We start from the raw sequence: 22,576 nt of genomic DNA on the forward strand, positions 1-22,576 counted from the left end.
GTTGGTTTTAAATTTTCTTCTTCTGTGATACGTGTGTGTGTGTGTACAGATATATAAAGGATCTGATTTATATATAAAATTATATATCCTTGATATGTAAGTATATATTATATATTTATATTTATTATAGATTTATATTTATTATGTATATATGCATATAGTTTACTTATATATAATTTATAAATATATTATAAATATTTTATATTTTTACAATATATAAATACATATGTATCTTTTATAAATGTGTGCTCTCAGTTTCTACTTAAAGATCCCTCCTTACACACACACGCGTGCACACACGCACACACACACATGCACATACACGCATACACACAGCTCTCTGGCACGTGGCCATGATGTGAGAGACCATCTCTTTTACAGCTTAAAGGTACTGGCCAGCTTTGCTGTCCTGAGCACTTCATTTATGAAATGATCTTCAGTAGATCATAAAACAACAGAAATTCAAAAGGCCTGAAACTCTTCTCCAGTTCTAAAATGTATTCTGAAAGCCAAGGCAAAGTTCTAGAATGGAAAGAAAACTATAATGAAATAAATGAAATCACAATTTTTGTGATATTTGTTAGCAACAGCCTGGAAGTGACCAAAAATCATAATCATGGCACCTTTAAATCTGGTACGATTATTAATTATATTGAAACCAGTCCCCTCAACTTAGATATGAGAAAACCGAGAACAGTTTCCTAATCTGTCCCTGGATGCATAGGAACTTCTGCCTAGGCTCCAAAGAGGCTTACTTTATCTTCAAACAGCAAAATTTGAGATCACATATGATTTTTTTATTTTCAGATCATAATGAATAAAAGAAATGGAAAGAGAAAGAAAAGAAAGAACAAAAGAGAGAATGTGTCAAGTTAAAATGTCAAAGAGACACAGATATCAACTGAAAGAACTCTCAATGGCCAAAGCTGAACAATTTGGTGAAATGAATAAATTAGTATTTATAACCCAAAGTATAAAGTAAATATTCATGAATCCATAATGATATAAATAAATTATTAAATAAACAGAGGAAAGTACAGAAATATTCCATTGAGAATAACTTCAAATAATTTATGTAGCTACTTCACCCTTAAGAAGGTGGAGCACAGTTCCCCACCCCTTGTGTGTGGGATGCACACAGTAACTTCCTTCCAAACATAGGAAAAAGATGAAAATAAGAATAAATTTACCATGGAGAAATCTGACAAATATTACCACAGGCAGATGATCAAGGTTATCATCCACAATGACAAGTCATGTTGGTAACCTTGATATGAAATGGCTCTTTACCTCCATGGGTCTCCCTAGTAACCTGTGATCTCAATCGAATCATGACAAAAACATCAGATCTATACCAATGGAGGGTCACTCTACAAAAATACCCTATCTCTACTCCTCAAAACTTCTCAGGTCATCAAAAACAAAAAACAAACAAAAAACCTGAGAAATTTTCATGACCAAGAGGAGCCTAAGGAGACACGAGGACAAAATGCAGTGTTATTCTGGTTAGGAACCTAGAACAGATAAAGAACACTAATGAAACATTAAGGAAATCTGTATAAAGCATAGACTTTAGATGATATAACATATCAATATTGGTTTTTCAATTATAACAATTTGTACCATACTAACATAAGAAAATAATAGGAGAAGTTAGGTGTGAGGATATATGAGAATTCTCTACAGTGTTTTCACAGTTTTTCTGTAAATCTAAAACTGTTCTGAAAATAAAGTTTATTCTAAAAAGTGATTTAGATGAATCAGACTCTAAATGCAAAAATATTAAGAATACTTTAATTATTTTTTGCCTATGTCTTCTAAGCACTTCACATAGCAAAAATGTAAGAAATCTGTATTAGAGGGAACAAAAGAAAGTTTATGAATAACTGTAATGCTATTTCAACTTTAAAATGCTATTTCAACTTGCAAAACAAGCAGATAAAATCTTTGTTTTAGACATTATATTGTAAGTGTGTTTAAAATTAGCAAGGTGTAACATTTATTCTCTGACATGTATCTTCCGAAGAGTCACAGTGGTTGAGAGTCAATTAAGACATAATCCATGTGAAATTTTTATTAGACCAACTTTACTGTGAAATTACTGCCAAGATAATACTTAGGTCTATTTTCTTGAGTTATTTCCTAGTTATTCAGCCTTTTAGTTAGAGATTCAGATTACAGCAAATGCCTTGGAAAGCAATTTTTAAAGTTGTAACTACAATACCCTAGTAGAATCACATATTGTTTCTCTTTGCCCAGATATAGCACCTAGTAAAATGTTTGATGAATGAATAAAATTTCTTTTTATTGCTTCATTTAGTACACTTTCTGTCTCTAAATTATCTCATGGGTGTGATTGAAAGTTGGTTTGGTGCCTCAGCTTTCTTCCAATGCATTATCTCACAATATAATCCTAACTGGAAGGCCTTGATTAACGGCTGATGCAAATCTCTGTACCTTCTGGACTTGTGTAGCTGTCTGTGTGTTAGTTAAATTTATAAGCTGGAGGGGGAAGAAGTTGCTATTGCACATACATCTCTTTGCATTATCTTAACAAATGTTATTCCATTAATGCTATTTTATTAGAAGATAGAAATGGAACGCCTTAACCTCTCATTTTCTGTCTATCTGTGCAAATCCAACCAATATCAGTTAGCTTTTGCTGCATAACAAAACACCTCAAAATGTAGTGGTTTAAAACAACACTATTGTATTTAGCTCATGATCCTCTGAGTTGTCTGAGATTGATGGGACTTTCTCCACACTGGATCTCATCTTACAGGAAGCTAGTTCCTTCTTTTCAAATGGAGAAGTCCCAGAACAAGAAAGAGTGACTCCAATGCGCAAGAACTTTTCAAACCTCTGCCTGCATCATATTTTCCAATGTGCCATGTGCCAAAGCAAGTCATATAGTTAAATCCACACTTAAGGGGTTAAGAAGTAAATTCCACCTCTTAATGAGAGAAACTGCTAAATATTGTGTCTATTTTGTTTTAATTTACCACAGTCCACTCTCTGGTTTAAAATATTTAAATTATTCACAATGCAAAATACACTGAGCATCTATGACTGCCTCAAAATCTGATCCAACATGACAGCAGTCTCAAAATCTAATATCTTGCAATTTATATCTTCTTCATATGTGGATGAGCGTCCTCACATGTTGCGTGTTGTCCCAGAGACCTCTCAAACTTAAGAAAAGATATCTGCTCTTTACATACCTAACATGCAATACTGAAACAGGGACAAAATAATCATCACAGAGATTCTCATTTGAAAAGAAAAGAAAGGAGAGACATACGGTAGTTGCTGTTTTGTAGTAATTCTGAAGTCCAGCTGGATATATACAGTCAGATTTTCCACATAGAATTACAAGGAATGATCCCTGATTAGAATGCAATTCTGTTCCCAGGGAGTGGTTTCCTCCCCCATTGTCCTTTGTTTCTTGGTTCCACTCCCTACACTTTTGTTTTCACCATCTGAGATGTCCTTCATTTTCTGTAAGAAATGACACATGTTTGAAACTGAGAAGTGTTCTCAGATTGCTTCCTTTCTACTTGTAAAAATTTGGGAACCCAGCAAAAATTTGTTTGAACCATCCCTGTCCATTTTTGTCCAAATTTACAGTGCTTTTGCCCAGCAGTTCTCTTTAAAAACATTGGTAAATTGTGATGATTCTAATTTGAGTCCACTTCATGACTCGCCACAATTCTTTTTTGACATACCTGTCTCTATTTAGGGTGTGTCTGGCTGCTGTGAGAGAATGCCTACATAGTTTTGAATTAACTCTGGGTTTTGGATTTTTTTTCCACTTAAAATGATGAGTCACTTACCTTCATCTTCCTAAAATTACATCCTTTTTCATAGTAGAGTCTTGACTTTCCCTTGAGTTCATCTCATTTCTATTTTTCTTCTCAAGACTCCTATCGCTATTATTTACAGAAATACAGCATGGAAATCTTTTTGTCCAGTTTACGTTCTAGTGTTTATCAGCATCAATCTAAGAAAGTTTAAAGTGCATTAATTTATTAAATATTTGGTGCACACCTAATACATGCTAAATGTTAGAGATACACTGGTAAGCAGAAATAGATGCAATCCCTGTCTCCATGTAACTCTGTACTTGTGGGAGAGGCAAGTATTTACCAAAGAGGGACATAAAGACAACTAAATCAAATTGTAGTGGCTACTACAAAGAAAATACACAGATTACTAAAACTACATATAAAAGGAGGTCTAGCCTAGTGTAGGACTATCAGAGGAGACAAACAAAAGAAGCAAATTTAAATTGAGACGTGAAAAATAATGAGCATTTAGCCAAAGGAGGCGGTGATATTATAAGCAAAAGAAACAATATTATAAGCAAAAGAAACATTTTCCACTTGTGAATTATTGTACCTTGGACAAGTTCCTTCAGCTCAGATTTTGAGCCTATTTCCTTATCTGCACAGCAGGAATGGAAATCATTGTACCTATACTGTGGAATGAATTAGATTTCTTTTATAAAATGCTTAACACAGTACCTGGTAAGTACTTAATAAGTATTTTCTGTTGGTGGTAACAATTTGGAGCTGGGCTTCCTGAATTTGAATTCTGCATTTGCCACTTAACTAGCTGTGTGATCCTGGGCAAGGCATCCACCCAGGTCCTTTAGCTTCCTCGAGATAACATCAGGGTAACCTTAAGTACTTCAACTATCATAGGATTGCTGGGAGGCTTGCATGAGTTCCCATGGGAAGCATTAAAACAGTTCTTGGCACATAGTAGATGCTCCATGAATGTTAGCTGTTATTAGGAATAAAGAAATTTCACAACAGTTTGATTAGGCATTTAGAAATCATTCTATGGATGGGGCGCAGTGGCTCACGCCTGTAATCCCAGCACTTTGGGAGGCTGAGGTGGGTGGATCACGAGGTCAGGAGATCGAGACCACCCTGGCTAACATGGTGAAACCCCGTCTCTACTAAAAATACAAAAAATTAGCCGGGTGTGGTGGTGGGGGCCTGTAGTCCCAGCTACTTGGGAGGCTAAGGCAGGAGAATGGCGTGAACCCAGGAGGTGGAGCTTGCAGTGAGCCGAGATCGTGCCACTGCACTCCAGCCTGGGCAACAGAGTGAGATACCATCTCCAAAAAAAAAAGGAAATCATTCTATGACTTTTAAGAAAATTGAGACTCAAAAAGTGTAAGTACATGCTCAAGTTTACTTAGCTGACAAATTGCATGATTTGAAACTCAAACACACATTTTCCGATTTGAAGCTCTCTCCATGCGGCCTCCCCAAGCTTCGGTAAAAAATGTCATCTTGGAACTTCAAGAAAGGACCTTTGGATAATTGACATAATAATATTGCCAATGGCAATAGTGTCCCTTGTTCTTTTTCAAATCAGTAAAGACTAACATTCTGAGATAGTCCTGAGCTATGGAGAAATAAATGGGGAAATAAAAGGGGTTTTATGTGAATGTGTATTTTGCGTAACTGAATTTCTTGTGTTACAATACTTTACAGCACTAAGAAAATCACGCTTATAACAATAAGTCTCAGATTTGAATATAAACAGTAAGATGAAAAGACAAAAAAAAAAAAAAATGCCCTGGACCTCGAAGCCCTCTTCATTTTACAAGGCAATATTAGAGCTTTTTAACTTATAAAATAAATAGTCAAGATGCCCCAGCCACATGTGGTGGCTCACACCTGTAATCCCAGCACTTTGGGAGGCCGATGCAGGCAGATCACCTAAGGTCAAGAGTTCGAGACAAGCCTGGCCAACATAGTCTCTACTAAAAATACAAAAATTAGCCGGGAGTGGTGACAGGCGCCTGTAATCCCAGCTACTTGGGAGGCTGAGGCAGGAGAATCTCTTGAACCCAGGAGGTGGACTTTGCAGTGAGTCGAGATCACGCCATTGCACTCCAGCCTGGGTGACAGAGCGAGACTCCATCTCAAAAAAAAAAAAAAAAAAAAAAAAAATTAAATAAATAAATAAAAAGATGCCCCTGTGTAATAAGCTGCCAGTGTCAAATGCTGACAGAAAAATATCACAGCAGAGCTGAGTCAGACCCAAGTCTGTCTAACTCCAAACTCTTGTGCTGTCCACCACAGCACTCGTATCAATTCAGGTGCCACCAGGGGTTATTTACAATGGCTCTGTTACAATCTCCTGGAAGGGAGAAAAAGAGATAGAAGGGCTGGTGAGAAAGCATTAAAATGTGTAGAAACCTGGGGTTAGGAGTGACTTTAGGATTCACCTGGTATATGCCTGAAAGGGGACTGTGGTTCACTTTTTCATAGGCCAAGAAAATTCGAATTTGGGAAAAATAAGTCATTAAGGCCTAAAAATTCCTTAATATTCGTGCTTATCTTTCTCTTCTCTTTTGGTTTGGTTTCCAAGGCAACCTATATTTTCTGAGCAGTTTTATGTGTATTTGCTGAAGGCAAGTTATTGCTTTCCCTCAGCCTGGTGGGGATGCGGGGAAGAAGCAGTCCAGAGAGAGGCCATTTAGAAGAAGGAATCTTGTTTAATGTTATGGGAAATCTTAGGCTAAAGTCTTTAAAAGTGACTGAGTTAAAGCTCTGTTGTATGCATTATCTGAAACATAAATTATTTTGAAGAAGATGAGGAGGAGAGATAAAAAGAGAGAGAAGATGGAAGGGAATAAACACAAGTGTGTGTGGCGCTCGCCTGAGGCCCCTAAGCTAAATTCTTGCTATTTTCTGTGCTTGCCTTCACGCTCCTACGGCATTTTGTCTGCACTCACTCCTCTCTCCACCCCCTCATCCTTCTGCGCTCTGACTTCCGCTTCTGCCACTGCACAGAAGTAGAAGAGGCAAGCTGACCTGTAGGGAAGCCGTATGCCGATAGTACAACAGGGGCCTGGACGTCGGTGCCACAAACCCAGAAACTCCCCTACCCCACCTCACGTTTCTCTACCTTTCTGCCTGAGGGCCTTTTCCAATACAGAGGGGCATTTATTTACCTGTGAGCAGGAGACCCTGTAGGTGCAGGGGATTGAATGTCACCCCCAAGGGTAACCCTCAGCCATGGAGGAACAGGTGTATGTGAATAAATACTCCATCTTGACACCAGCCTTAGTGGAATATTTCTTAGGGGCAATCTCAATGGTTCCTCAGGTAGACTCAAGTGGGATTAAACTCAGCTGTCCACAGAAGTAATTATCTCATTAACATACCCTCAGTGGCTTCTCCACTTCATTTTCCCCATTTCTGCCTCATGTCATCATGTGTATCATGGAACTAGTTCCCAAATAAACAGTTTCTTCCAAGTACTCATCTCAAAACCTTCTTTTAGGTGAATTCAAACCAAGATACTAGCATATGCCTTTCTTGGCATCAGTGTGTCCGCAATATAATAATAATTAGATTATTAGTAATAATTATTAATTGTTGATTATTAAAGCAAAAGGAAGTCAATATTTTTGAGGGTCGACACTGCTCCAATGCTTCACTCTGGATTCCATCAAGGAAATAGAATCTCCTTAGGTCTCCACGTAGAAGAGTTGTACTGCAGGGCATTAGAGGCTTATGCAGCCTTTGGAAAAGCTAGGGAATCAAAGGTCAGGAAAGCTACAGCTAGAAGCATGTGATTCTCAGGCACACACCTGGGAACCACTGCAAACCATACGGCTGCCATCTGTTCAGACATCAGCTTACAACTGCAGCTGCAGAATGGCACCTTCTCTTCTACCTTCCAAATACTGTGCAGATTAGAAGATTCTAATCTAGAACTATATGAGGAAAAGGATTCAGAAAAATAGGATTCCAGGTTTCTGCCCTGCAGTGCAGAGGGAAATGCAGAAAAGAATGTGATAAATTTATGTGTATAGCAAATAACGCAGATCAACCAGGTAGAATCTCATCAGAAGAGGCCAGAAGCCTGATACATAGACAGTGCTGAAAAAACACTGACAAATTCTTGCTACCCAACGTCTTCTTTTCTAAACTCTACGAGGACCATTATCTATCATACTGTTTGACATGATCATGCAGAGAGGTTCTCGTTTGGCCATCAAAGATGTCTATAACAACAAGGCTGTCCAAAATTACATACCCAGTTCCCTTGACTGGTCAGCTATCCCTACACAGGCTTTGCAGCCAAGCATTTACAAAACAATGTTAGTATACGCAAATCTTACATCATTTTCACCACTTCATCCCACTATGGCTGCTATCACTCCTAAATCCTTCTCCTCCTCCCGGAGGAGTTCTCTAAGTTATATCAGTCTAGTAAGCATGTACTTGTTCATACACTTTAAGGCACCTATTGAGAACTGACTCTTTCACACTTTACTCCAAGTGGGACCATCTGCAGACTGATGGAAAACTGAGTATTTTCATATTTTCTACAGAACTGATCATTGCTTCTGACTGGTATAAACCTCCAACTTTTTTTCAGTGTCATGTGCTACCACAGATCACCTTGTCCTGCTCATTTCCTTCCTTTTTTGCTTTGATTTTCCTTACATTGAACTTCGTTTGTTCTATTCCCAACTCTAGCCTTTCCTTCTCTTTCATCCCCTCTTTCTTCCTTCCAGGTTTACCTGCACTTTTCTGCCTCTATCTCTATGGAGGTCCTTAACACTTGAAAGCATAACTCTTTGAGAACTGATCACTTCAAGATTCTGATAAACCTACAGACTTTCAATTCACAGAAAAATTCACATGAGCATGTATTGGAAAGAGGCACGGAAGGGAGTTAATTCCACATTTTCATCTTCTTCTTTTGCCTCACTGAGCGTACAGCCCTGTGCCAGTCTCCCTTGGTCACAACAGTCAGCTATTGCCAACAAGGAAGCATAGTTACCCTGCATGCCTCAGTTCTTTTTTTTTTTTTTTTTTTTTTTTGAGACGGAGTCTCGCTCTGTCGCCCAGGCTGGAGTGCAGTGGCCGGATCTCAGCTCACTGCAAGCTCCGCCTCCTGGGTTTACGCCATTCTCCTGCCTCAGCCTCCCGAGTAGCTGGGACTACAGGCGCTCGCCATCTCGCCCGGCTAGTTTTTTGTATTTTTTAGTAGAGACCAGGATGGTCTCGATCTCCTGACCTCGTGATCCGCCCGTCTCGGCCTCCCAAAGTGCTGGGATTACAGGCTTGAGCCACCGCGCCCGGCCATGCCTCAGTTCTTAAGTGGTATGGATGTTAGGTTGAGAGCTAAACACCCTGCCATGTGGCCAGCCCTGCCACAAAAAGCCAAATGGCAAAGTGAGCAAACACCACAGAGGCTGTGATAGACAGAGGCTGGATGAAGGATGATCTGAGAACCAGTGAGATATGAGAGAAGTCAAGTCAGCAAGGGCAGGATGCACTGCTCCCTAGAATCATATCTTTACCCCAGAGTTCAGCATTCAAGGCCGACAGAACTGCACAGCAGTCAGGTGGGCCAAGGACCATGTCCTTGAATAACAATGGATACCTGCCATAACAATCCGAAGACCCACGTGAGGCCCTTCCTTTCCTCATCCCCTCCGTACCACGGTAGTGAAAGAAATAGGAGATGCAGATTCTCTGAGAGCCCATGCTTTGGATTCCTGGCAAGTTAGGAAATTGCTGAAAGGGACTTTTCATATTTCTCAAATAGGCTAAATTTAAACCAGATTGGACATTTAATTGGTTTCATTTTCCCCCTACTAGCAGATGAGCATTCAGGAGAGAAAAACTGATCAGTAATGGACTAAATTAATTTATTGAACTTCCTTTTCCTGCACAACCAATTTAGAATGTGAGCTGCATTTTTTACATCAAAACATACACAAAAATTGGCATTTTTTTCAGGCATTCACACAGCACCTCTGATGGTTAAGGTTCCTATTGTATATTCACACCTTCAAAACACCATTTACTCAACATAGTTACACTCCTTTTCAAAGTCTATATTTTCAACCCAAATGTATAATTTATACTAGCAAGATATCTTAACTTTGACATTTCATAGGCAAGCTGAAACTCAGTGGATGCTCAGTGTAAAGTCAGCTCCATCTTACCTTGTTCTTGCTGTCATGAGTGCGGCTTTTCTATGTCCCAGTTTCTGTTGCCCACAGCTTCAAGGGCACCTATATCTCCTTCTTTTCTGCTTTATTTCCAACCATACCTAATGTCAAATCCTGATGCTTTTTTTATTTTGGTATATATCTAGGTATTACCCCCTATCTCACCATTTTCACATTCACATTACTCTGCACATCAAGACACTGCAAATCCTCTCAGCTTCTCCTCATGACCTCAGTGTCTGGTCCCATTAGTCCATCTCCACTATTTTCAGGTAATTCTTCTTGAAGTTGTGATTTCTTTATTATATCTTTCCCTGCCCAAGATAGTTTTTTTTTTTTCTTTATCAAGACTTTTTCAAGAACTTCGGGGCTACATTGCCAATTGCTTGTTGGATGTCTCTACAGAGATGTCCCCAGTGTACTCAAATCTATTTTTTTTTAAACCAAAGTCATTTTCTTTACTATGGCACCCAAGCGCCCACTCCCAGTCAGCTCCTCCTCCTGTAATCCATATCTCAGATAATCACACCAAGAACTTGCTGGTCACCAGTGTGGAGCTAACAGTCTTCTCAAGGAGTCTTGCCTTCCTCACATCTCCAAATTCAACATATCACAAAATCATGTTGATTCTCTGACCAAAACATTTAGAGCATATTACAGCCTTTCCATTTCTACCTCTCAATTCCAGCTCCTATCATTTCCCCTGCCTTCCATCTCTCAGCTTTTCATTTTACCCTTTATAATGCCTGCAGAATTATTTTTCCTAAACCAGGCATCTTATTACGTCACTAGCCTGCTCAAAACCTTGTCTTTCCCATTCAGTAAAGTGCAAGAAAACTTGCCATGACATATCAGGTGCCAGACAGCCTCATTTTAAGCATATGCCCCTTTGCATCCCATAATCCACTATTCCACGTGAGATTGTCAGATTTAGCAAATAAAAATATAGGATGCCCAGATAAGCAGCAATATTTGGAACATACTTACACTGTAATTTTTTTTATCTGAAATTCAAATTTAACTGGATGTCTTTCTTTTATCTGGCAGCACTATTCCATGTAGCACATTTCAAATGTGCCATACATTTACAAACCCATGTGTTCTTGTTTGTAATGGCTGTTCTCTACAAATGGAAGTCTTCACCCTACTCTCTCACCTATTAATTTCTCATCTGTTTTATAGATTTTTTTTACCAATAGACAAGATCCATCTCCTCTTTCCTCCTGGGATGGACCTTGTCTAAAGCCTTGTAGTGGAATACAATTAAGACTTGACTTTCGCTTTCCTAAGGTGGCCTTTATTAAATATAAAATGATCTATAATATAACTCAAGAAGAGGGGGATGGGAGGCCGGAATGCTTACCTAACATAATAATGCCAAGGTACTGGTTTTCAAAAAATAGACTTAAAAATTCACTAATAAAGAGAATAAATCCCTCTAATGGCAAGATTTGCTTGATCAGATACTTAATAGGGGTATAGTCGAAGGCCTCCGTGTTTGCCTAGGGAGTGGGTAGGGAAAAAACCAGCAGACCCCAAGACAAAGCCATCTCTTTCTGTGAAAACACATAGGCATCCTGACACAGGTATGGCTAAAGCCACTGAGCTTGTGAGACACCAGAAGAACCTAAGGAATTTGAGCTTTGATTAGGAAAGAACCCAGGAAACAGGGAAGGGAGAGGGTACTCACCAGTGTCTCCATTTTCTCCTTCCATTCCATTGTGGTTTCCCTTTACAGAAGGCAAGGACCATAACTAATGCAATGATTTCTTTAAACTCCAGGTTCTCATGTGCTGAGAACAGGGAAAATATTCATAAACATGTGTCCACAAATCAACCACAATACAGCTGGTCCCACTAGGGTTTCCTGAGTGCACAGTGTATCTCAGGCACTCTGCCATGGCCAGGCCTAGCTACATAATTTGGGGGATCCAGTACTAGATGAAAATTCTAGGAATCTTGTTCAAAAATTATTGAGAATTTCAATTACAGTGTCATCCCTATACAGAGCCTGTGGGCTACACAGGTCACAGGCCCATGAAGCTCATAAAAACCCTGGCAACCAACCCATGGGAGGATATTATATCAAGTTACAGATTAAGGAACAGAGGCTGGGTAAATTTATGTTATTTACTAGAACTCATATCACTAGCAAGGACTACAGTTTACGCTAAAATCCAATCCAAATCTCTAGAGTGTGGGAATCATTGAAACGTTATTTTTTTTAGATTTTAGTGGATATTTTGTTTGTCGTTGTTTGTTTATGGAAAACTGCATATACAGCCTGCTAGTTTTACTCTCCCATGCTGCTTTTTGTCAACAACCAGGGCTGGAATCAGAGTATGAAGGGTAAGGTACCCACTTGCTCTGGCCCAAAATTTAAGGGTTTAAAAAAACTCAGGAATCGAAGTAAACAATATGCAATGTGATATCTTCTACAAAATCTAAATTATTTTAAAAAATTCACAGTGAACAAAATATCAAACTTGTAGATAAAGGCAGGCAATAGTTACTTATTTTACAATCTTGCATTATTATGAAATGCGAACATATCAGGTGCCAGACAGCCTCATTTTAAGCATATGCCCCTGTGAATCTCAGGGGCTTAAAATCAGCCTGCAGTTCCCTGGCCTGTGGCTATCAGGTCCCCAGAAGCTTGTGAGATACCAAGGTTTATGAGGGTTGACAAAAGTATGCGAACAGGGTGGACAATGAAAGGCTTTATGCATAGTCATGTTTTCTGATTATAGAATGCTTACTAACATTTTTTAGTTGATTCAAAATATAGCAGAATATTTTGATGTGTATATTTAAGAGGAACGTATTTTTTCCTTTTTGCTTCAGGCTCCAATATGGCTTGGCATGACACTGTTGACAACTAATTGTATTCTTGAGTATCAATTTACATAAGGCCTATGATTCATGGTATGCTCCATATGTTGTGAAATTGATGATACATACCCACTCTGTCCATAGAAGTCCCAAAGAATATTTTGTTCAATAGGCAGAATTGACTGTATGTGGAAACAGACACTCATTTGGATAACAAAATGAGCACTTGTTACATTCATCATTATCTGTATGAACATTGCATCAGGATATTTCTTGGGCTGTCTTAGGCACCTGATTTATACCAGCAGTATTCGCCACTTCTCAATTAATCGAACATTCCTCTGTTCTTTATCCACACTGACCCAGACTTGAACGTCTCCTCACTTGTACTTGCCTATCACATTCCATTTATTCTTTCAGGTCTAGGTATATACCACCTCTTCAGAGAAGTGTTCTCTAATCCCTTCAGTCTCTAATCTATACTAGCAAGTATTGTTTGTTCACATAAAACTCTCATCGTTAATGGAGAACAAAGTACTTGGCAGAATGAACTAAGCCTCATTCATCTTTTTCCCTTTAGCACTTTGCACAATGCATACAATAGATGCTAAATATTCACTGGATGAATGAATGAACCATTTGGCCTTTTATTATAGCTATTTGTGTATATATCTTTCTCCCACTTGGAAAAAAAAATGCACTGTCTCTTAATCTCCTTTAACTCTCCCCCTGCACTTAGAACACCTTTGTGTATGTGCCCATTGTCAGTGTTCAGTCATATTTAAATAATTAAATTAGAACCTGAAGGTAGTTTACAAAAATAATGAGTCTGATTTTAACACGTTACAGATGTCATGTAAGGTGATTTTATTACCACACCAAAATTGAAAAGACTCTGCTGCTGCTGAAGTATAACTTTCAATGTATTGGAAACGTTTATAACAATAATGTCTCCCCCGTGAGTTTTTAAAGATTACTACATCTTAATTATCATGAAGGTAAACATCTACCTAGTTAGTGCCTTAGTGTTGACAACTTACAGACCGAGGGGTCTAAATTAATGAAGTGACATTGAATTCAAGAGACTCAAGCACTATGGGGTGGATTTTGATTATCAATAAACATATATTTAAAATTACATCTATTTGTATAAAACTTTTTAAGTTATATCTATTTGTATAAAACTTTACTATTTGCAAAAGCTTTAGGAACATCCAGATACTTTCCTAGAGGCCAGCTTCTTCATATCATGTGTTGATTGAGAAAAATATTTTGATCCCATCAAGTTGTGTTACTCTTCAGTAAGAGCGTCCCTTGGCGAGGGTGTAAACTCTACTGTTCAGTCTCTATGCTGTACTCAATGTTCTTTTCTCATATTTACTAAGCCTGTTAAATCTGATTGAGAGGTTTAATTCTTTAAATACAAAAACAATCATCTGACTGATACAAAATTCTCAGATTCTTCTGTTCTTGTACAGTTTTCCAATATTTAAAATGTTTTAAAGATTTGTCAAATACATAGTTTCAGTAATCATTTATTTAGCCGATTGGCAGGGTCCAGAACAATAAGTTTCTTTTTCTTTCAATCTAGAAGATAGATAATTTCAGTGTACTTTCATTTCAAGATGGAGATTTCAAAGTTAAGAGGCAGATGAGCATGATTTACAAGTAGTATGATCCTTGGCAGGGTACTTACGCTTCCTGAGCATAAGGTTTATCACCCAGAAGATGGTATCGTAATACTTACTGTGTAGGTCAATTGTGAGTAACAAATAGCAGAGGTTATTCCCAGTCCCTGCCCAAGTTATTTTTAAAATCTCCCTTAATGTTGAACATACAAGTAGTACAGAGTATAACTCCACCTTCAAAAATATCTATCATATCTCTGTCTCAGTATAATTTTGAAAATTATTGGGCTTTCAGTTATTTTCAATAGCCTTAGAGTGATTATTCCTTATTTTTTCTCATTGGGTGCTTTTAAGGAAGGAGTTGGGAAAGGAGAAAGGAAGAATGTAGAGAGAAAAAATGAAGCAATTTCATAGGACTAGTCACTGAGCTGGAATTCTTCACCTAAACATAACTTGTTCTAATAGGAATAGAAAGACATTCTTTTCCACAGGAATGGTGATTTCTTAAAACTACAGAAACTTTGCAATGTATCAGTGCAGTGACTCAACTTCAGAAAATAATTTCTTGTTTTCCACAGGAGTAATTAGAGAATATCATTATCATCATCATCACTATCACCGTGATTATTATTAATCTCAGTAATAATAATTAACATCAGTTGAGCCCATACCTAGAGAATATTTAAAATATTCCAGGTGCTGAGCTGAGCATTTTACTGACATTATCTCATTTAAGTTTCTCAACCCACCTTATTTATTATTTATTTTGACTTTGCTGACAAAAACATTAGTAAGGTTAAATAACTGGCCCAGGGTCTCACAGTAAATGGCAGACCTAGAATTGAAGCCCACATCTGTCTGAATAAAGATCCTATGTTCATAACTTTTGTATTATGATAGTTCAGTAGCAAATTTCTCCTATCCCTATTGCAGTTACAGAATTATCAGGAGCACTGGCTGAGCTAAGAGCTCAGATATTTTGAAGTCCAGTTAAAGTTAGGAGGCAGAGGGATGGTGATACAATACCTGAGACCAGATTATCTTTAAAAGTAAAACAGACAAAAAAAAAAAACAGCAGTCAACCAAACACAAAACACTGTGTAAATGATTTTTTAGAATTGCTAGCTCTGGTTCATTGAGTAAACGAAATGTTCTTAGGGTGTTAAAAAAGAATGTGCTAGCAACAAGTTTATTTTAATTAATTTACATATTGTAGCATTTCAAAAATGGTATTAGAGAACAAGTCAGAGATACAAGTTTTTCTGTCACTTCTTACTAAAGCCCAAAATACTGTACATCATTATTTAGCTTGGTTCACAGAGTTTCAGAATATTTTATTATTCTGCATATATCTTGGAAGAATAATTATACTTGCTAGAGAAAGCAACACTAAAGAGTTCTGTGTTTGTGAAGAATTTTGTTTGACATGTTTTTAATAAATTTATTGGAAAAAATAAAGAAAACAAACCTTGAGTATCTCTGTTGCATATTTTTTCTTGTAATTTAAACTTAAATAAAAATAATAAAATATAAAAGGAAAGTTCTTTAAAAACATGTTTTGTTAACACTTCTATTTGAGTACAATTACTGACTATAATTTTTGATTAAACCTACCTTGAAGTCCACATTTTGAAATTTCCAAAAACAATAATTCGGCTCTTGAAAATAACTACTAGTACAGTTTCTGTAGTTGTACAGTTTATACAGTTTCCTCATATAAAATTTCAGACTACTTCAAACGCTAATAGCTGACACATCCTGGGGAAGAATAAAGAGCTTACAGAAGTTCCAATTAGATATACAGAAGCTTATATAGGAGCTTATAGAAGTTCCAATAAGATACACATTCCTAGGCTCCGACAACACTAGCAAACAGGCAAGAGTACACTATTTGCACATTATGTTCTGGCATTAACATTTAGTTAACAAAGATGATCACATGGGAACAGGTTCCTTTGTAGAAAAATGCTTTGAAGCATAGAAGATCTTTTAAAGAAAAGCAGATGCCCAAATGTAGCACCAATATTAATCAAGCATAGCAAAAATAAACATTTGACAGCAAAAACATAGTTATACTTTTTTTGTTCTACATAATCATTATTAAAATATGAAAATTATTCAGTCAAGGAAAACCTGTCAAACCTATGATGTACTGAGATCTTTCATGAGTTCATCTTGAGTTTTATGCTCTAAGACACTTGTTTAAGTTAAAGTCTAGAGTCAATGTCCTCAGTATAAGATAACTTCTTGCATAAGTTTTGTTTAAATTCCATGCTATGAAAGATTAAATCCACTAGAAGATAAGCTTCATGAGGTCAGAGGGTTTTTTAAATTGTTTTATGCAAGTGGTATACCCCCTAGCACCTGAGGTACTTGGCATTTAGTAGAAACCTAATAATTATTTTTGTGTGAATTAATTAACGATAGCAGTGCCCCAATATGTTTAGGCATAACGAAGTACATCCACAATATACTCAAATGAAGATTTCGTTAAAGCTATAGCTGGGTCTTAAAGCCATGGGCTTTGAAATATGTTCTGGACTTCATTTACAAAATATTGCACAAACAAGATCTTATCTAAATAAGGTTATTTGACCTGGAACATTTTACTCCACTCTCAATGTGACTTGCTTAAACCATGGGCAATAAAATAAAGTGGAAAATGGGAAAGCCCTAAATGACAAACTGTAGGAAACTATAAAAACCTCTCCCTGCCACGTCAGGAAATCACTTAATCAGATAGCATTATTGGGACCAGAAACATCTATTCTCACAGCTCACACGCCCACATGCTCCACCCTGCTATACCCAGGACAGCCTGGAACAAGGAATGAAGCCTTGATTATTTCTCTTCACTTGTTCCCTTGAAGCACCACCTCCTGGTCCCTCCACTTCTGGTGCTTTCAGAGGAACTTGGTAGAATTTGACAAAGACTTAAGAAATATTTGATAAGCCCAGGAGTTCAAGACTAGCCCATGCAACATAGGAAGACCCCGTCTCAAGGAAAAAAAAAAAAAAAGCCAGGCATAGTGGTACATGCCTGTGGTCCCAGCTTCTCGGGAGGCTGAGTGGAAGGATTGCTCGAGCCTGGGAGGTTGAGGCTATGATGGTGCCACTGCACTCCAGCATGGGTGACAGCCAGACTCTGTCTTGAAAGAAAAAGAAAGGAAGACAGACGAGAGAGAGAGAGAGAGAGGAAGGAAGGAAGGAAGGAAGGAAGGAAGGAAGGAAGGAAGGAAGGAAGGAAGAGAAAGAAAGGGAGAGAGAGAGAAAGAAACAGAGAAAGAAAGAGAGAGAAAAGAAAAATAAAAATAAAAGAAATATTTGAGCTTACCAAAGATTTGGGACTGAGGCCTTTATTTCTCAGAGCCAATCATCAGTTCAGGTGTAATTTCCTACAGGAGCTTTCCCTGATTCTTACTAAGCAAGGCTAAGTGACATTCCTCTCTGTTCCTTAATACCTTGAGCTTCTCTCAGAGCAACAAATTGCATTGAAATGTTCAGTGAGTAGCTGTTTCCCCTACTTAGAAACTCTAAACTTCTAAGAGTCTTTCCTCCTTAGCATTTGTCACAGTGGGTGAAACAGTACCTGAAATACAGTGGTGCCCAATCAATGCTTACTGAAATCCCTGCTCCCTCTCCACGCTCCCATGAATGTCTGTGTGGTGCAAACACAATGCTGTTGCTGGAAATGTTCGTTTAATATGATAAAAGGCACTATTTGAAAATAATAATTTGATATTTTGTTTTACAGAAGATGTCATTTCCTCTTTAAGAAACCATTGTCCACAATCTCAGGATGCACCTGAGTTGGTCAGGATCTTGGTTCCACGTTACAGAAACCCAAACGGAACTAGCTTAAGACAAATGAAGAATTTATTATGAAGATACTAACATGTCTCATGGCGCCCATAGACAGCAACTGTGCTAAACTTCTAGAATGCGTGTAACCAGGACTCACGTTCTGTCGGGAAATTTGTGCCTCGTCTCTGTTTTTCACTCAGCGTTTGCTTAAAGCTTCACTTGCTGTAGGCTGACCAGATTCCTTTGTTTTTCTGTTCCACATGAAGCAAAAGGTAACTGCCAATAGCTTCAAAATGCACATTTTTATACCCCAAGAACCTTAAGAAGACTGACTTCAGTTCAAGTTTCCAATTTCTCTGGGAATGACTCTAATTGGCCCAAGTTCATTAAGTGCCCACCTCAGACCAATCAAATGCAGCTGGAGGTGGAGTTCAAAAATATGGCCAGGGTATTGGGAAGACAGTCCCATAGATGTCAAACACACTCCCAAATGTTTTAGTTCCTAAAGAAAACACATGGTCAGGATGGATTATTTCAAGAACATTAATGGATAAGGTTTACAAAGCATAAGGTGTTTAAAAGCAATAGTGTTCAAATTTGTTTTCATTAGTAATGCATGGTAAAATAAAAAATTCCCAAGTAACCACGTTTACTTTGTTTTAAAAATAAATTTATTTTATTACATGATAATATTGACAGTTTACATAACAAAGTTATTTAGTGTATGCAAAGCAACTATAAAACACATTTTGAAAAGATACAAAAATCTTTGAAATTCTTTCTTGATACCAGATCTACCAAATTTTGAGAGCCACCATTGACATTTTAGGATCAAAACAAAATGGCTTGAGAGATTTTATTGGTCAGCCAAACTCAGTCCAGGAAAAAAGAAACATTTAGAGCATTGTTTTGTGTTTTTAAAAACTCTAATGGATATTTATTCCAAGCTCCTTTTGTATCAAAGAAGACTACATAAGAGAAAGGGCATGAATGAGCTTTTGAAAATAAAGCATATACAACATGGATCAGTTGGATATAATTGTGTTTCAAGTATGATCATTAAATCAGGATAAAAAATAGATTTTGAAAATTATCAGTTGCTTGACTTAGCTCTTACTGACAGGGAAGCTATTTCCGTATTACATATAAGTACAGCTCCAGCTTCACTCAAAACACCACGGATGCTAGAAGGTGATATATGATTTCAGCATTTGTCTGAATTCTCCACTTCACTATGGAATCTACATTGCAAAGTAAAATTTGCAAAGATTCTAAAAAAGAAGCTGCTTGGCTGACACACACAATTTGGGGGGCATCTTCCATTGATTTTTGTAAGTGAACCACCTAATCAATGTAAAAAGTTAAATATTCCACGAACTATTGACTAAATGTAGATTGTGCTTTTCCAGGTTTAAAGCAGTGTTTATTAAATATACCATGGAGTAAAGGAGCACTTGGCAAGATGGTCTCAAGTAATAGATGTTATGGTCATGAATTTACTGCATCAAAATTTACCTGAGGGCAATCATATATGCTGTCATCAAGAAGAACGCAAATGAGGATATGGTCACAACCAGTCCCTACCTGGTCTCTCCAGTGTTGTCCCTGACCATTACTCCCACATAAACAGCCTCTTTCAGTAACATTATTTATGTTTTATTGAGCATAAACACTTACCCAGGGCTTAAGGAATGCCAAGCATTTACTTTTCCATCTCTATTCATTTCCTTAGTTATGGGGCCAATCTGTTTGCTTTAATAATGTAAAAATGTAGTCACGTCATTGAGAACTTATAAAGGAGCAAAGAAACGTAATAAAAGTCAATTCTATAGAAAGCATGATGGTAACAGCAATCTAGGCCAGGATTTCTCAGTCTGTGTGCCTGTAGGAAGATGGCCTTGACATCTCACAATCATACCAAAACACAATTCAGTATAAAACCTTGGGTTATGTTATTGAGTTAGGTTGCACTGATTCAGATGAACAAAAATGATGGTTAAAAGCACAGATTTTGATTTAGATAAACCTTGATTTCTATTCTGTCTCCAACAATCTCCAACTGTCTAAATCTGGATTAGATTATTTGACTTGAGTTCTTTGGCCCTGTTTCCATATGTAGGAAACGAGGATTATAATATCTATCTCATGGATTGCTGAAAGGATTAAATGAAATAATATATTTCAAACTTATTAGCACATGGTAAATGCTTGATAAATGGTAGCTTTATTATTAATTCAATTCCTAAGACCTAACCTCCTTTCTACTTTTCTTTTTTGTTTGACTAGTAATCCTGGTGACAATACTTAAATGAAAGTTTATTGAAATTTCCCTTCTGTTGTTGCTACGTAACCAGTTGCTGTTTTTCGAATTACTAGACAATAATCATATAATTAACGTTCTTATTATTTAAAAAAAACACAAACTAAAGTTTCAAATAAAAAGTAAATACATTATTTAAAATTCATGTCTACTAGCTGTTTTCCTGAGACACATTCTGTCCATTTTCAAATGAGCAAGGCATTTTGCAGCTTGCCACCAGCCTGAAGGTAACTTCATAGCCTCTGAGAATGAAGAAAATAACAACACGTCACTCTAAAACAATGGACTATGCAATAATAATAATAATTTAAAAATCCAGAGCCAGTGATTTTGTTTTCAATTCAGTAATGTTGTTTTTGGAATAAGTTAGGAGCACATATAATTTTCATCAAGCATTTACCAACCCCATTAAGCTGCTAGGATTGTCTGGGAGTGATGCTTTGTACAACTGAGCTGTGGAAAGACACTACTGTCTCATACTGGATGTCAACAAGGAAGCTTGTAGGTCTAATTGCTACTGACCTTCCTTATAACCTAAGAGAAACTGACCAAGGATGAAAGCCAACTCAGAACAGTGAGCAGAAAGAAAGAAATAATGTGTTTCTTTATGTATGAGCCTCTGGTTTGACAAGTGTGAAGCCCACCTTACCTCTGGACTGCCATTCATGTGAGCCAATACGTTGCCTTCACTTTATGCCAGTTTGAGTTGGATTTTATGTTATTACAAACTATCCTGCTCTGTTGTGCTAGTTATGCATCATGTGCCTTCTTGGAGCCTTTCTCTGCCCTGCTCTGTCTCCAGGATACTGACCACTTCAGATTCCATCACCAGGGCTCCATTGCCCTCTGGTTTCTGGTGGGTTTGACTAGTAGGAGGCACCTGCTGAAGATCCGAAGGCAAAAGGAGAGAAACTTTGGAATACTTCTTTCCCTATTTCCTCCCTCTGTCCTTGTTTATATCTGACAGTGGCTATTCCCTCCACAACCACAGTTCCTGCCTAGGGGACCCTCCTGCAACATGCCTCTGAATGCTAAGATAATATTTACCTTGGCCCTTTCTATAGGAAGGGCAACAGCTCCCAACCATTCCCAAGCTCAGGGAGCCTCAATGTACTTTTCCTTAACCTTGATCCATGGTTCTTTCATTAAAATCTCTCTATTGGATCATCTGAGAATATTCGTGATTCCTGCACAATCCTTACAGATGTTACATTTAAAGAGCTTATAACAGTGCTTGGCATTGTGGTAAATGCTCAATATATGTAGTTATTATTGCTATTGTTATTTCCTTTCAATGTGAGGTGTCTATATTAAAATACCTCTTTCCTGTGCCCAAAACTTAGAAAGAAAAATTATATAAATATCCCCACAACCATGCAGTATTAGAATGCCTATCTCTGTGGTAACATGCAGAAAAAGATACGAGAAAGTATTTTATTTGGTTTCAGATTCTATGAAAAAAAACCAATTTATTTTTAGATGTTTTTAAATAAAAGCAAACTCTAGTGAATGATTTATTAGATGCAAGTAAGCCCAGTCTCACCAGTTAAATGTCACCTGAATAGTTTTCTATCAGCAAGTTTATCTCACTTACATTAAGAAATATTTGTCTCTTCAATATCTTCATTGATAGGAGTTATATCTTTACCCAGAGTTTGCATTTCTTCTTCTTTCTTCTTTCTTTTATGACGTTTCCGAAGAGGACTTAGAAAATACATGTTAGAAATTAGTATGGGCCTAGTAGTTCATGTGAACACAAAATTATCCATCAAAAGATCCTATGATCTTATTTACAGACTGTTAAAAATGCATAGGTTTCTTTTAAAAATATATATTTAGGGTTCTCTCTTAACCCATCTCCTTCTCTAGGTTCAGATGATAGGTATAATAGGCAACAGTGTGGGTAGAAAATAGTTATCAAAACAGAAAGAATATGTCACTTATATTGATGGAGTTTAGTTAGCAGAAGAGAATTTTTCAGGCCAAGTTATT

At 37.3% G+C, this 22,576-nt stretch overlaps 1 protein-coding gene across 2 annotated transcripts in view; it reads right to left on the minus strand.

The window, feature by feature from the left end:
* Positions 1-18,912: 18,912 nt before the first annotated feature.
* Positions 18,913-22,576, minus strand: part of BTC (betacellulin) — a 51,260-nt gene continuing 47,596 nt past the window's right edge. For both annotated transcript variants that reach the window (XM_031664504.1, XM_003898757.5), the window contains 2 exons: positions 22,179-22,288; positions 18,913-20,826 (listed from right to left, as the gene is read on the minus strand). In XM_031664504.1, coding sequence (XP_031520364.1) covers positions 22,180-22,288 — 109 coding nt within the window. In that variant the 3' untranslated portion in view covers positions 18,913-20,826; position 22,179. The remainder of the gene's footprint in view (positions 20,827-22,178; positions 22,289-22,576) is intronic.

This window comes from Papio anubis, chromosome 3 (genome assembly GCF_008728515.1).
Source record: "Papio anubis isolate 15944 chromosome 3, Panubis1.0, whole genome shotgun sequence".
Lineage (NCBI taxonomy): Eukaryota > Metazoa > Chordata > Mammalia > Primates > Cercopithecidae > Papio > Papio anubis.